The sequence below is a fragment of the Notothenia coriiceps genome, unplaced genomic scaffold (genome assembly GCF_000735185.1).
Source record: "Notothenia coriiceps isolate Sejong01 unplaced genomic scaffold, NC01 NC01_scaffold00007353, whole genome shotgun sequence".
Lineage (NCBI taxonomy): Eukaryota > Metazoa > Chordata > Actinopteri > Perciformes > Nototheniidae > Notothenia > Notothenia coriiceps.
In genome coordinates this window covers 34,418-47,687 of record NW_011340054.1, presented here as the reverse complement: position 1 = coordinate 47,687, position 13,270 = coordinate 34,418, and the positions used below count along the sequence as shown (strand labels likewise).

At 41.5% G+C, this 13,270-nt stretch overlaps 2 protein-coding genes across 2 annotated transcripts in view; one reads left to right on the top strand and one right to left on the bottom strand.

The window, feature by feature from the left end:
• LOC104943993 (serine/threonine-protein phosphatase 2B catalytic subunit alpha isoform-like) overlaps window positions 1-6,470 on the bottom strand; it is a 21,544-nt gene extending 15,074 nt beyond the window's left edge. The window contains exons 1-3 of the mRNA XM_010769460.1: window positions 6,274-6,470; window positions 3,505-3,643; window positions 1,945-2,075 (exon numbers count right to left, since the gene is read on the bottom strand). Coding sequence (XP_010767762.1) covers window positions 1,945-2,075; window positions 3,505-3,643; window positions 6,274-6,442 — 439 coding nt within the window. The 5' untranslated portion in view covers window positions 6,443-6,470. The remainder of the gene's footprint in view (window positions 1-1,944; window positions 2,076-3,504; window positions 3,644-6,273) is intronic.
• Window positions 1-13,270, top strand: part of LOC104943992 (ubiquitin-conjugating enzyme E2 D2) — a 92,690-nt gene that overhangs the window by 68,754 nt on the left and 10,666 nt on the right. The window lies entirely within an intron of this gene.

Here is a 13,270-nt window from a genome sequence, read left to right as displayed (position 1 = left end):
ACGACAATTCTCAAGTGGTGGCTCACACAACAACCCCAGAGCCACCACTTGAGCCAGGCAAACAAGGTATGTAATGTAAATGTCAGTAAACTTCCAAGTTATGCGAACATGTAAGCAAAGCATAAATTACAGCTACGTTGACGTTACTTCGAATCGCGGGGGTAAGCTAAACCGTTAGCAAGTAGCTATAGCTAGCCAGATATATTAAATAAACACTTTGTCATACAATCTAAATTTAATGTTTTTTAGCATTACCTGGTGATCTCAAAGAAAGCTCTCTGGGAAATGTTGACTTACTGTTCGACATGAAGCTAGAAGCTACCTTACACTACAGTAGTTGATCCTGAGTCCTGTCAGTTAAAGTGTTTCATAGTTAGCTTAGCTAAGCATCAACCTAGCAATAAAATGATGTTATGTGACAGTATTTCTGAGAAAAAGTCAGCTGAAATGGTGGCATAGTTGCCACTGCTTTACGTGTCAACAGCATGTTTGAACGTATTTGCTAGCAGTAAATGTGGCTGTTTGGCCACTGACGTTGCCATAACAACACCTGAATTTAAATGTGAAACCTCTTTTTGTGACAGATTTTTGCAGGAAATTATAATTCTTCTGAATGATATTCCTACTGACAGCTAGTTTCTATGTGAACATTATGAGATGGACAGCCAGAGAGAATAAATGAAAAACATTTATGAAATACTATATGACAAAACAAGAATACAGTTTAAGTTATTTGTAAAATATCCATAAAGAAAAATCTGTTTACAGTTCTGTTCCATCTGGGTGTTGAGAGATGTATCCATAGATCTCTTAATTTTTCTCTTAAAGTGCACCAGATTGATGCTTTTAACTTCAATATTTAAAAAAAAATCTTCCCCGGGGGGAGCATGCCCCCGGACCCCCCGTACCGACGGAGTTTAGGTTCCGTACAGTGTTTACTATGCTTATTTGTGCCTTGGCAGTCTCTGATGCTAACATCATAAGACAAAAGTTGGTTCCGTGTTGTGTGTAGTGAGAACGCGCTAGAGTGAGGGGGGCCCCCAAGCCAAAGCTCGCTTAAGGCCCCCAAAAGTCTAGGGCTGGCCCTGATTCAACATTTAGAGAAATTAAAAGCTACACCTGCATAGATTAACATGCCAAGCTGGGAGGCTTTTCAGGAATGGTTTAGCGAACAGTCCCGTTGCAGATTTATTTCCTTTCATTCAACGTATCAAAACATTATTGACTGATCGTTTGAGCTCTAAAGATGTGTTTTCTTTAGTCTCCTCTTCCCTGTCCATCCTTCAAGTTGTATCTTCCCTTCTTTCCCACACTCCCTTCCATCTCTCTGCTCCTTCCTTATGTCTTAATCATTTTTCTCTCCATCCGTCCTCCATCTTTCCCTCCCTCGCACAGTCTCTATGACTCTCCTCGCGTCCTGTCCGAGAGTAGGTGATTAGCAGCAAATTAATTTGGCCCTTAATGATTGGCTCAGGGACTCACTCCTCTGTGTCTGATTGGCCAAGGGACAAGGAAGCTAATTTCCCCTGTTGCTTGTGGCAAATAGTGGTCGCCCTCAATTACCGTGTGTGTGTGTGTGTGTGTGTGTGTGTGTGTGTGTGTGTGTGTGTGTGTGTGTGTGTGTGAACCACAAGTGTGTGCAAGAGTATGTACTGTGACTGCATGCATGTGCGAGAGCGTCTCCATAAATGTTTAAGTGTCTGTGTGTGGATTGAGCTGAAACCTGGTGGACTAGCAATAATGAGCTCTTGCTCTACTCAATGCAGATGGAGAGGTTGACAAACACACTCCTCACTGTCTCACACACACACACACACACACACACACACACACACACACACACACACACACACACACACACACACACACACACACACACACACACACACACCAATTGTAGTGAGTGTTGCTTGACAGAGAGGAGGATAAACAAAGGATTCTGACTGTGATAGAGTCCACTGTGCGATACCTGAGAGAAAGCGTTGAGGAGTCCCGAAGACGTCCCCTCAGACTCGGGGTAAGTGATCTCCACTCCGAACTCAAAGCCCAGCGGCAGGTACCCCGTCATGAAGAACCTGAAACACACACACAACACACTGATAAACATCAACAAACAACAACAACCCAAAGAAGTAGTCCATGGCGATTTAATCTGAGAGCCAAGGGTTTTTTCAACAACGCTCGCTCACGCACAAATGCATGAAAATATATATATTATAGTATTTGTTTTTATCTCTATATAATAAATCGGAAACGTTACAAATCACAAACTTTTTAAAAGTACAATCTATTGAATTTATGTAGGTGCTTTTAAGCCTATATTACCGTTTGTTTTTATAAAAAATAACATTATTAAATAAATAATACAAATCTTTTTTCTTTTTTTTAACATGTTTATATTTCAAATCAGGAGTTTTTTAGCAGTTGTACAACTGAAGGAATATTACACACATCCCATTCAATACGTAATATATTATTACAAAATTAATAGGCGTGGATAGAGCCTTGGTGTTGGGATCAGATGGTCACAGGTTCAAACCCCACTGCAGTCAGCATGTCGTTGTGTCCCTGAGACACTTCACCCCAAATTGCTCCTGTGGGGATTGGCCACAGTATTGAGTATGTAAGTTGCTTTGGATAAAAGTGTCTAACAAGTCACATGTAAGTACGGCAAAGTACTTGGTTTGAAAGCGCCTAAAGATACCATTACTTATCTGTACCATNAGTCGATTAAAATATTTAATCGCGATTAATCGCATGATTGTCCATAGTTAATCGCAAATTAATCGCACATTTTTTATATCTGTTCTAAATGTACCTTAGTCTAAGGTACATTTAGAACAGATATAAAAAATGTGCGATTAATTTGCGATTAACTATGGACAATCATGCGATTAATCGCGATTAAATATTTTAATCGACTGACAGCCTTAATATATATATATATACATTTATTGTTTTCCTGCCCTAACTTTTATTTAATTTTTACTCCTGTTTTCTTTATTTCTTTGTTCTCATTTCTATACGTTTTTGACGCAATAATGCCGATGTTGTATTAGGATGATGCACGGGAGGGCTACTTTCCATAAGCTATGCTTCAGCCCTCCCGCTTCTACTAATTGTGTTCATCTTTGTGTATATGAATTATACTTTTTTTGTTTTTTGGATGAAAAAAAAAGAAGAAAAAAAGTACTTTCAGCTTGGGGGCCCTATGCATCTGCATAGTCCGCCTATAGGAAGAAACGGCCCTGTCTCAGATTATACGACAATGTCCATCTACTGAGGGATGTTGCTATCCTGGTGATGCCCACTAAGCCTCCACTCTTTTTTCCTGTAGCGTTTAGCCACTCAGTACTTTCATTCGCTGAAACCTGATTGAAGCGTCGATCACTGCGTTTCACCACGAAGTTGCCTTTCTGAAACTCGAGGAGGATTTCTGGTGGAAGAGCAGACATCTCAGCCAGGTACAAAGTACCCCATCTGGCATAGTTTATATGATCGTACCTGAAGAAGAAGGGCAGCATACGTTTGAAAGCATACAGGTGGAGATCCCACAATCCATCACGTTGCGCTCTTGTGAAGCAGAGTACGATGCTGACCATAGTCATGTAGTCCCACCAGAATGTGGCATTCGGGTCATCAACTGCAAGCGATGCAGTAAACTCTTTCATGGGCTGCTGGAATCTGTCTGTACTGTAGTCAGTTTGTCAACCGTATGCGCTATGTGGTCAGCATCTACGGATTGGCAAAGATCTGAGAGTTCAGCTCTCAGTGTAACATCAACCTCATCCAGATATGTGTAAAGCCGTGGGAGCAGTAGCTGCCAAAGAGCCTGTAGGGTAAGTTTGTGGGTCCTTATGGCACGTGCATACCCCTTTCCTGCCATGACATGCTGAGCAGCATTTGCTCCCAGCAGATCACACTTGACCCATAGCTCATTCAGGCCTGATCAACCATGTGTTGTCCTATCACACCCAGGAAGTTTGTGGCAATGTGAAGGCCTCCAAGGCAAGGGATAAGCACGTCCTTGCATTCTTCTACTGACCATTTCAGTTCTAGCAACTTCCGATAAAGTGCCTCGTCCACTGTCAGAATGACATGCTGTTGTTCCATTGATTTGGAGATATGAAGCATTCGCTTGACAACTGTGTTCAGTGTATCGAGTTCAGATGCAGGGGCCTGGATGATAGGTAGGTAGCCTACTGTATTTTTCTCTGGGTTGACTGTGCTTGCCTTTTGATTGTACAATATCCAGGAAGGCATTGGTTTTTTAGATGTCCTGGACATGAAGAGGGCCATGTCTGTAGCTTGTGCTTTCTGTGCTGCAGGACATTGTTCAGATGACTGTGTGAAACAGTCTTCTGCTACTACACTAGCTGAATGGGCGCTCTGTGATTCCTCTTTTTGGTTTGTTTTTTTGGTTTTGTGGGTGGGGGGGCAATAGCTGGGAAGGATAAGGTTTTCGCATCGGAGCACCGGCATAAACGTACAAGATGCGAGTGCACCGGTTGAAAGAGTGCACATCGGCTACAGTTTGGGTTAGACTCGCGATGCATCGATTGTAGCGTCTTTCCATCGGTAAAAAAACCATTCATTCATATAATATCCCCTCATCCTGTCAGCACTCAGCAGAGACGATCTCTGATCTTTGCTTCGCACTATGGAGGCCGAGAGTCTCAGTTATCAACACACATGAAGTCGAGGAGAAAGAGAAACACAGCGCACCGAAAAATAACTACAAATCAAACGTTTGGCAACACTTTGGATTTTTCAAGAAAGACGGTCAACTTGAAAAATCGCTCGCAAATTGTAAACGATGCCGTGCCACTTTAGTGTACACAAGTAGTACGAGGAACGTAGCGACGCACATAAAGAGGCGACATGGGGTCTGCGGCTGAAAAGAGAAACCTGAAAGTTAGACATATGAGTTAAATCACTCAGTGAGGTGTTCTGTCAGAGAGAGTGGTGTTTAGTTTACAGCAGCCTGTGAATGCCAATAATAGTTTAAATGTCTTCCTTACTGTAAGCAGTTATGAAATACCTGTTTGTGAAAGGTTATTTGTATTTGTTATTGTTCATATAGAAACCACTGCTTTCTGCTCACTGCTGAGTTAGCCTATGAATGAGTGTTAAGCACATCAGACAGCAGTTGTATGGGCATTGCACTATGGTAGTTGTTATTTGCACATTGTTAATCATGGGCAATGCGTCCTTAAATTGTTTAACTGTGAGGTGTTATACAATTGTACTTTACTCTGGAGAGTTTTTTAAGGTAAAAAAGGTAAAAAAGAAACAGCATGATGATGGGATGCGCAGTACTAGTAGAGAGAACCAAATATGTAAAGCACTTTTTTGTTAATTTATGATTTGCTGCATATAAGGAATAAAACAAAAATCCTCTTTCGTACCATAGAAGTATCATTATTTTGCATTGTGCTGAATCGTATTGCCCCGTATTGCATAAGGTTGAATCAAATCGTATCGAACTGTATCGCAACAGGGGTGAATTGTATTGTATCGCCTGGTGTTTCAAATGTATCGTTAATGTATCGTATCGTTGGCAATGTATGAGATGCGCATCGCATCGGCCTCAGTGATGGAGATGCACATCCCTATACTACACAGCTGAATGGGCGCTCTGTGATTCCTCTTTTGTGCGGGGGTTGGAGGGTTTTGTGGGCGGGGGGCAATAGTGGGGAAGGCAGAGGTTCCATCACAGCACATTTTAAACATTTAACCTCAAAACAATATACAAAGTAAGTAAAAGTAGCCTAATAATAATAGCATAGTAATTATTCATAGTTAAAAACTATTATTTTTGCAATATATATGAGAGCTAAGCAGTTTATTCACATTACATCTCAAATCTGAATATGGCATCAGATTTCCCATGTAGGAGAACTTACAAAAGCACATTTAATTCAAGTTTGTACCTTGTTTATTCAAAAAGATATACTTAAAATTGATTTCAGGCTGGTGGTGGCGGCCATGTTGGATTTCTCAATTTTGAGGCATTTTGGGAAATGTTTGAGCTTCATATACAGCAGATTTGGATTCAGCACCCCTTAATACCCCTAGAAATGTTGTATAGCATAAATAAACACAAAAAGCCTTCGGGGTTCTGATTTTGGTAAAATTGACCCTGTCTACCTGGAAAGAAGTGAATACACAAAGGTTTAGCGTTCCAATTTTCTACTAAATATCCTGTTATTGTTCACCAGAGAACAGACTGGTCCACACTCAATTATTCCACTCTGCATCAGTATAGCATACCCGTGACTGGCGCCTCAATGTCCAACATGGTGCGCTCCTGGCGCAGGATGGCGGCGCCCTCATCGATGATGCGCAGGGCCACAGCTTCCTCCAGTCGGCCCTCCTTGGTGAGGTGAGCTTTGAGCAGGTCCACCCGCGGCCGGCCCTCGGCGTCAAACACCTCCTTCATGGTGAGCCGGTGGGCCAGGGGCAAGGGGACCGCTGGAGGTTGAGGTGGGGAGTGTTGAAAATGATAAGGAAGGAGATGGACGTGAGGAGAAGATGTGGAAGGAGATTAGAATGAATGATGCAGGAAGGAAGGTGGATTGAATTTGGCACATATTTAAGATAAAGAAGGTGGAGGAGAGTTTGAATGGGTGTATGGATAAATGGTGAGTTTGATTATGGAGGGAATGACAGGAGTTAATGCAGAAGAAAAGAGAAGAGAATATATTATAATGCAGAATGTGATTCATTGAGATTTTCTGTCGTCTTCATCGTGATGCCCAAAAATGTCAGAGGCCCTCAACCCTCACCATTACCATGATCACACCTCTGCTGCAGGCTTTGACTCTGCGTGTGTCTACGTGTGTCTGCATGTGTGTGCATGTGTGTGTGTGTGTGTGTGTGTGTGTGTGTGTGTGTGTGTGTGTGTGTGTGTGTGTGTGTGTGTGTGTGTGTGTGTGTGTGTGTCTGCATTTATGTATGTGTGTTATGGAGGCCTAAGTGGATTGTATTGAAGCAGGGGTTGCCAGAGTTATCAGGGCTGCCTGCCTCTGTTCTGCAGTAATGTCTCTCTGCCTCTCTGCCTCTGTTCTGCAGTAATGTCTTTCTTACATAATGAAGGCCCCCAGGGCGCTGCTGGAGCGGGGGGTTGACTGACGACAGGGGTGATACAGCAGGAGCGCACAGCTGCACGTGAGGAGTCACACTTGTGAAAGCGCACACGAGCGGTCTTAACAAACTCAGTAGCAAGAAAACAAAAGGCAGAGGCGCAGGGGCGCATGCGTGCATCATGTATGGCACAATGGCGTTAACACACATGATCGCATACGCGCGAGTGAGACTACAGTGGTACACACACACATACAGGCTCATAAAAAGGTATTGTTATGCAGGATCCACAGAGTCTGTTGGAGCCCCACCAGTGCTAACACAGATAATGGCCTAGATCACAAACTAAAAACTAGGCCTGGCTCTGGCTCTCTGGCTCTCTCTCTCTCTCTCTCTCTCTCTCTCTCTCTCTCTCTCTCTCTCTCTCTCTCTCTCTCTCTCTCTCTCTCTCTCTCTCTTCCTCTCTCCTCTCTCTCTCTCTCTCTCGCCCTTTCTCAGTCCCCCCCCCCCCCCATTTTTCCCTCTTCTTATTCTCTTGTTGCTTCCCTCTCTTTCGGCCCCAGTCTCTTCAGCAGCATATGGCCTGTATTTCTAAATGAATCTGACAAATCGGTTACAATCAACATAAATCAGTGCTTTATGTGTAATTCGGAGGATTTTAATCAAATATGCACGTGTCTGTTGATAAAAAATACTTCTGTGAACGATACAGTCATTGGGTCATTGGGTTACACTAAAAATATCCATAAGCAATTTAACAATGCGGACACACCAGAACATGCCAGGACACCTTAACCAAAACGTATCCCAGACCTTGTTCTGTTGTTAATTAACTCATCAAGTACCTCAGTTCACACTCGCACTAAAAAGTGTCACCTCATGTGTCCTGTCACTTGTGATCGGATCTCATTTCACCTTTCTTTATGAATATAGGCGCGTATGTCATTTCTGGTGTGTGCCTGTGTTTCAATTCCAGTCTTAAGTCTCACCATACAGTCTATAACCATACAGCATTAATGAAACATCCGCTTACGTTTTGAAAAAGCACTGCTATGTCCAAGTGCCGATTACGGGTGTTTTTTTGCTCTGCCAGACTGCGATATGCGTGAAATAATTTGTGCTTTTCAAGCACATTTTATGAACATTAAAATATAAGGTTTTTGTCTATAGACAGTTTTGCCGGAACTCCACCTACAATGCCACTGTCACCTTTGCTCAGAAACTGCGTCACAAGCAGTATGACTCTTACATCCAAAATATAAGATATACATTTGTGTTGCTTAATCTGCTCATTCAAAGGACGCCAGTTAAGTAGGAGGTTCTTCAATGTGGCCCAGGTCACATTTAAATACACACTGCTAAAAGAATGTGGCCCTATGCGACCTATACCACTCAGACTGTGATCTGCGTGGTTGGATCTCAATGTGTCCTCCTCAATGCTTCTTGGATGCAATCACATCTGTACTTGGAGTTGTCCACATGTGATTGGATCACAAAACATGCATGCTAATGTCGGTCTGAACAGGGACTCAGGATGCCCTCAAGTAGCTAATATCACATTAGGGCTACACAGGTCAGCCTTTCCCCAAAAAGACACTTTTATGCACACATTTAAGACTGACCACAACACGTAAGTCATGCCAAGCTGAAGGGTCTGTTTGCCATTGATAAACAACGTCTACATGGTATAACCACTTTTGCCATTCAGATTACAACTGATATGTACTTGCACTACAAAAGACAGAAAAATAATTACGAATGACTTCATATTTATTTATAAAAAAAGGAAACAATAGGTCTCAGTATGTCAGTATGTGGTTAATCCGCCTCCATCATTTAACTGTTCTGTCTGGTACTACTGTACGACCCCGTACAGTGCTGTACTGTGCTACAAAAAGTACAACTGACAAAAAGCTGCATGCACCGTAGAAAAAAAGCTACTGTTTTCTTGTGAAGAAATATATATATTCACATACATTAACTCAATGTCTGTGTATTTATAATTCTGGTTTGAGGTCAAACTGAGGCTCCTGGTGTGTGTGAAAGAGAGAGAGAGAGAGAGAGAGAGAGAGAGAGAGAGAGAGAGAGAGAGAGAGAGAGAGAGAGAGAGACAAGGAGTGTGAACATCGTATCGTACAATTGTGTGAGCGGTGTGAAAGTAGGGCAGGTATGAGACAGTGGAGAGCAGCAGAGCTTGGGGAAGGAACGATACTTGGGAAAACTATACTTGGCAGTTAGGGGATGGAGAGAGAGGAAGAGTCAAACCAAGAAGGTCTTTTGCACCTGACGACTGACTATTTGATAAGCGCCCAATTTAAGGGAAACACTTCTGGCTTTCAGAGAAACTCGAGAGGTTCAAGCGAGCATGAAAAGGTGGAGGACTCAAAGCTGTCTGGGGTTTAGAGATTTAAATTATGAAGCATCTGAATTTAATATTGCAATGTGAATCTGTGGAACATGTTGGTACAGCTTTCTTCTTCTTCCTCAAATCAAATTTTTGGCACAAAATAGGGGATCTCGCTAAAAAACAATGGAAGGCGTTCTGCATTATGCAACAGAATTTGTAGGCCTTGAGCACAACATTAATGGAAAGGAAACACATTTATATTTAATACAGCGCCCACATTTATAATCTACAGTATATGCATTCAGTAGTACAATTTATCATTGCACGTTACCGGTTTGTGGGACAGCTGATAGGCCTGGATTATGTATTTGTATCTTTTTCCTTTAACATTCTAGACCAAATAATATTTAGGCTTTAACTATAGATAATAACATTAAGATGCTAACATGCGAATGTTTAGCAGGAATTTTTCTTATGGTCACCATCTAGCATGATAACTAGAACAGATAGTAGAATTGATTTTGATCAAATAGTAGCACTAAAAGAAATATCATAGAATAAACAAAGTGGTTCAGACTCATCCAGTGGGCACCATGAATGTAGATACCAAATGTCTTAGCAATCCATCCAGAAGTTCAAATATTATAATCTGTAAAAAGTAGCTAGACATGCTGCTATGTGGCTAATTAATCCTAGATTATTATCCGTACTGACCTCTTAAAAAAAGGGTGAAATCATTGGAAATGTTGGGTTTCTCTCTTAAACCCTTGTGATTAATCAATACGATTTCACTAATGAGTACATTTTAGTTGTATATGGGAATATGAGAAAGAACACTTCGCTTTCTTTAGGCAAACAAAGTTTGAGCTCCTAAAATCAGTAATCAAATGAATAAACAAAGGATTACTGTGTGACATTTCGGGATGACAAAAAGAACAGACCCCAGACACATTGTATTCTTGAGTTTTGAGCTGAACAAATTATGCCCACAAACTGCTCAAAATGCTGAGTAGTTCTAAGTGTTCTGGTGTAACCAACTTAGTTGTTTTTGAGACGGGAGATCTATCACAAGTCTGGGTAGTTTCTTGTTCCATGAGCGATGACGCAGGCTTTGCAGCGAGAAAAACAAGCAGCAGGGGTTTTCTGCTTTCTTTGCAACTGTTGTTGAGAAAACAAACTCATCCACAAACCATAGAAAGCTTTTAGATTGGTTGGTTTAGATTGGTAAAGCTTGCAATGCTCTCAAATGCACATACCTAAACTGTGGGAATTATCCTGAAATAAGTCTTTCTATGGTAAACTTGAACCCAACACTGTCTTTAGTGTAAATAATACAGACTTACCTCCATTTCAACACAGAGTATGACTCAGTTGTGTTTCAACCACTATGATATCTCTCAGCGAGTTAAAGCAGGAGGAATTTTCCTCAGTAGCACTCAACCTTCATGCTTCTCTAGTGGAACTCATCTTCTTTTAGCTCAGTCGGATATTATTGTCTAGTTTTTCTAAAGAGAACATTTACTGTTACACATAAGGCCAACCCTGTTTACACTTGGTACTTGGTGATAGGATCACAAGTGCACGGAGGTAATTAGCCGACAAGTGTAAGCTACCATCAAGACGCATTGTGATCAAATCACTCCCACGTCTTGACAAGGTTGTCTCAGACGTATTTAGCCACATGTGTTTTGTAGTGTCAACACTATTGAGTTAAGAAACGTCCCTGAAAAGCACGTTACAGGAATATATATACAGAATTCTGCAAGCTGAAGGTGGAAGACATTTCTAGTTTGAAACATATCACACAGTGTCACCCTGTTTGACTGTAAGACAGCTACTAAAAATAATATTCAAGTCTTTGTTTAGGTATGAAGTGCAAATCTTTTACAATGGGTTTATACCCATTGTAAAACTTTATCTGTCCATTTTGAGCAGTATGGGTCCAAAGGGTTTGGCTTTTGAATACCTTGCCAAATGACCGTAGTTGAAAGTTAGCTATCTACCGGACACAGTATTAGCAGTGTTAGCTCAAAGATGTTAGCTCAAAGATGTTAGCTCAAATATGTTAGCTCAAATATGTTAGCTCAAATATGTTAACTTGCGTACAGTGAGTTCCCAACCACCTGAGTTAAGTGAAGGTGGAAAGTATGTCTTTCAAATGCTGCTCTAAAGCCTTTTTAAACACTTTGTGATGTGTTTCAACCTTGTGAGGGGAACTCTGACATTGCACTCTAAGCGCTATCTTGTCCGATTACAGATGATGAACACAGTGAACACTTTCTGAGGTGCAGCCACATGAAATAAAACAGAACTATCTTTTTCACTATCAAATAATGCATCGATGCGTGTGTCTGCAGTGAGCTGGACCAGAGGGTGTAAGATGAGCAAAGAGGTGAAAGCATTTTCAGCTTCTCCATAATGTAGCTGCACTCCCTGGTGTGGAATTTATTAAGCGCCAAAAGAAGGTGCCAGCTCAGCCAAAAAATCTCCACATCAGAGTGCAGGGAGGGGGGAGCCAGGGAGAAAATCTATGACACAGCTTTCAACCAAATCTCCTAAATGTGTTTGGGCTGGCCTAATAGCCTAACTGGAGCAGAATCTGATCAGAATCACCTTGTTATTGTGTGCATCCTCCCTAATGGCTAAAGTTAATTATGGGGATATTCAATCAGTTTCAATAGCACAGGAACACCATTCAATACGACAGGGGTGCAGGACAGAGGGAGTGACAGCAAGTGAGAAGCTGACAGATTGCAGGAATGACTGAAGGAGTCACCCATGATCCATCTGTCCTCATTTGTGTCTGTCCAAAAATGTTGCCAAAAACTATATTGGTACCTCATTAAGGGTGAGACACTACAAGCTAAAATATTGTTGTTGATTCACTACTATAATTTAGATGTCTGGGCTATTTAGCTTCCATAACATGTCTTCTGTTAGACGGTTGATAACACAACATCAAAAAATACATACTTAAGAGTTTATTTGACTAACTTTGTCTATTTGTGTTTGCACTTTTCTCCTTCATTCACTAAAGGTTAGCATTAGCCTAACTTAGCCTATGCCTTGTTTTCACATTGAAACAAAACATTAGGTAAAGTTTCATGAGGATATTGAGAAGTTTCTACTGTCAGATTATTGCAAAGAAAATTAATTAATGTTAAGTGCTGAACAATACATAAACCAGTCATTTAAACTGCTATAACTGATGTGGTAAAATCTGAATTCATCTAAGTATTTACAGAAGCACATACTGTGTGAACATGTGCTAAATGCATGAATCTAGTCATTACAGTGCAATACTGTGCCTGAGCAGACTGTATCCGTCTGGTGTTCATCCAGCGCCAACAACCAGAAATATTGGCATGCCTGTGTGTGTGTGTGTATGTGTGTGTGTGTGTGTGTGTGTGTGTGTGTGTGTGTGTGTGTGTGTGTGTGTGTGTGTGTGTGTGTGTGTGTGTGTGTGTGTGTGTGTGTGTGTGTGTGTGTGTATGTGTGTCCCCGTGTGTCCCCGTGTGTGTGTGTGTGTGTGTGTGTGTGTGTGTGTGTGTGTGTGTGTGTGTGTGTGTGTGTGTTTGTGTGTGTCCTAACAGACTGTATGTTAGGTGTGTGCCCTCTGCAGGACCTCACCTAAATTGATCACTATATTTTAATATAAACTTCCCCTCTGTGGGACGAATAAAGGTATTCTGATTCTAACACACACATCTCTCCTTATCACTTGATCCCACTGCCTGTCTCTCTATGAACATATGAACAAATGAAGGAGGGATAAACTGAGGGGTTTACGAACGAGTGCAGCGAATGAGAAGACGGAGAGTAAACATTGGGGTGTAT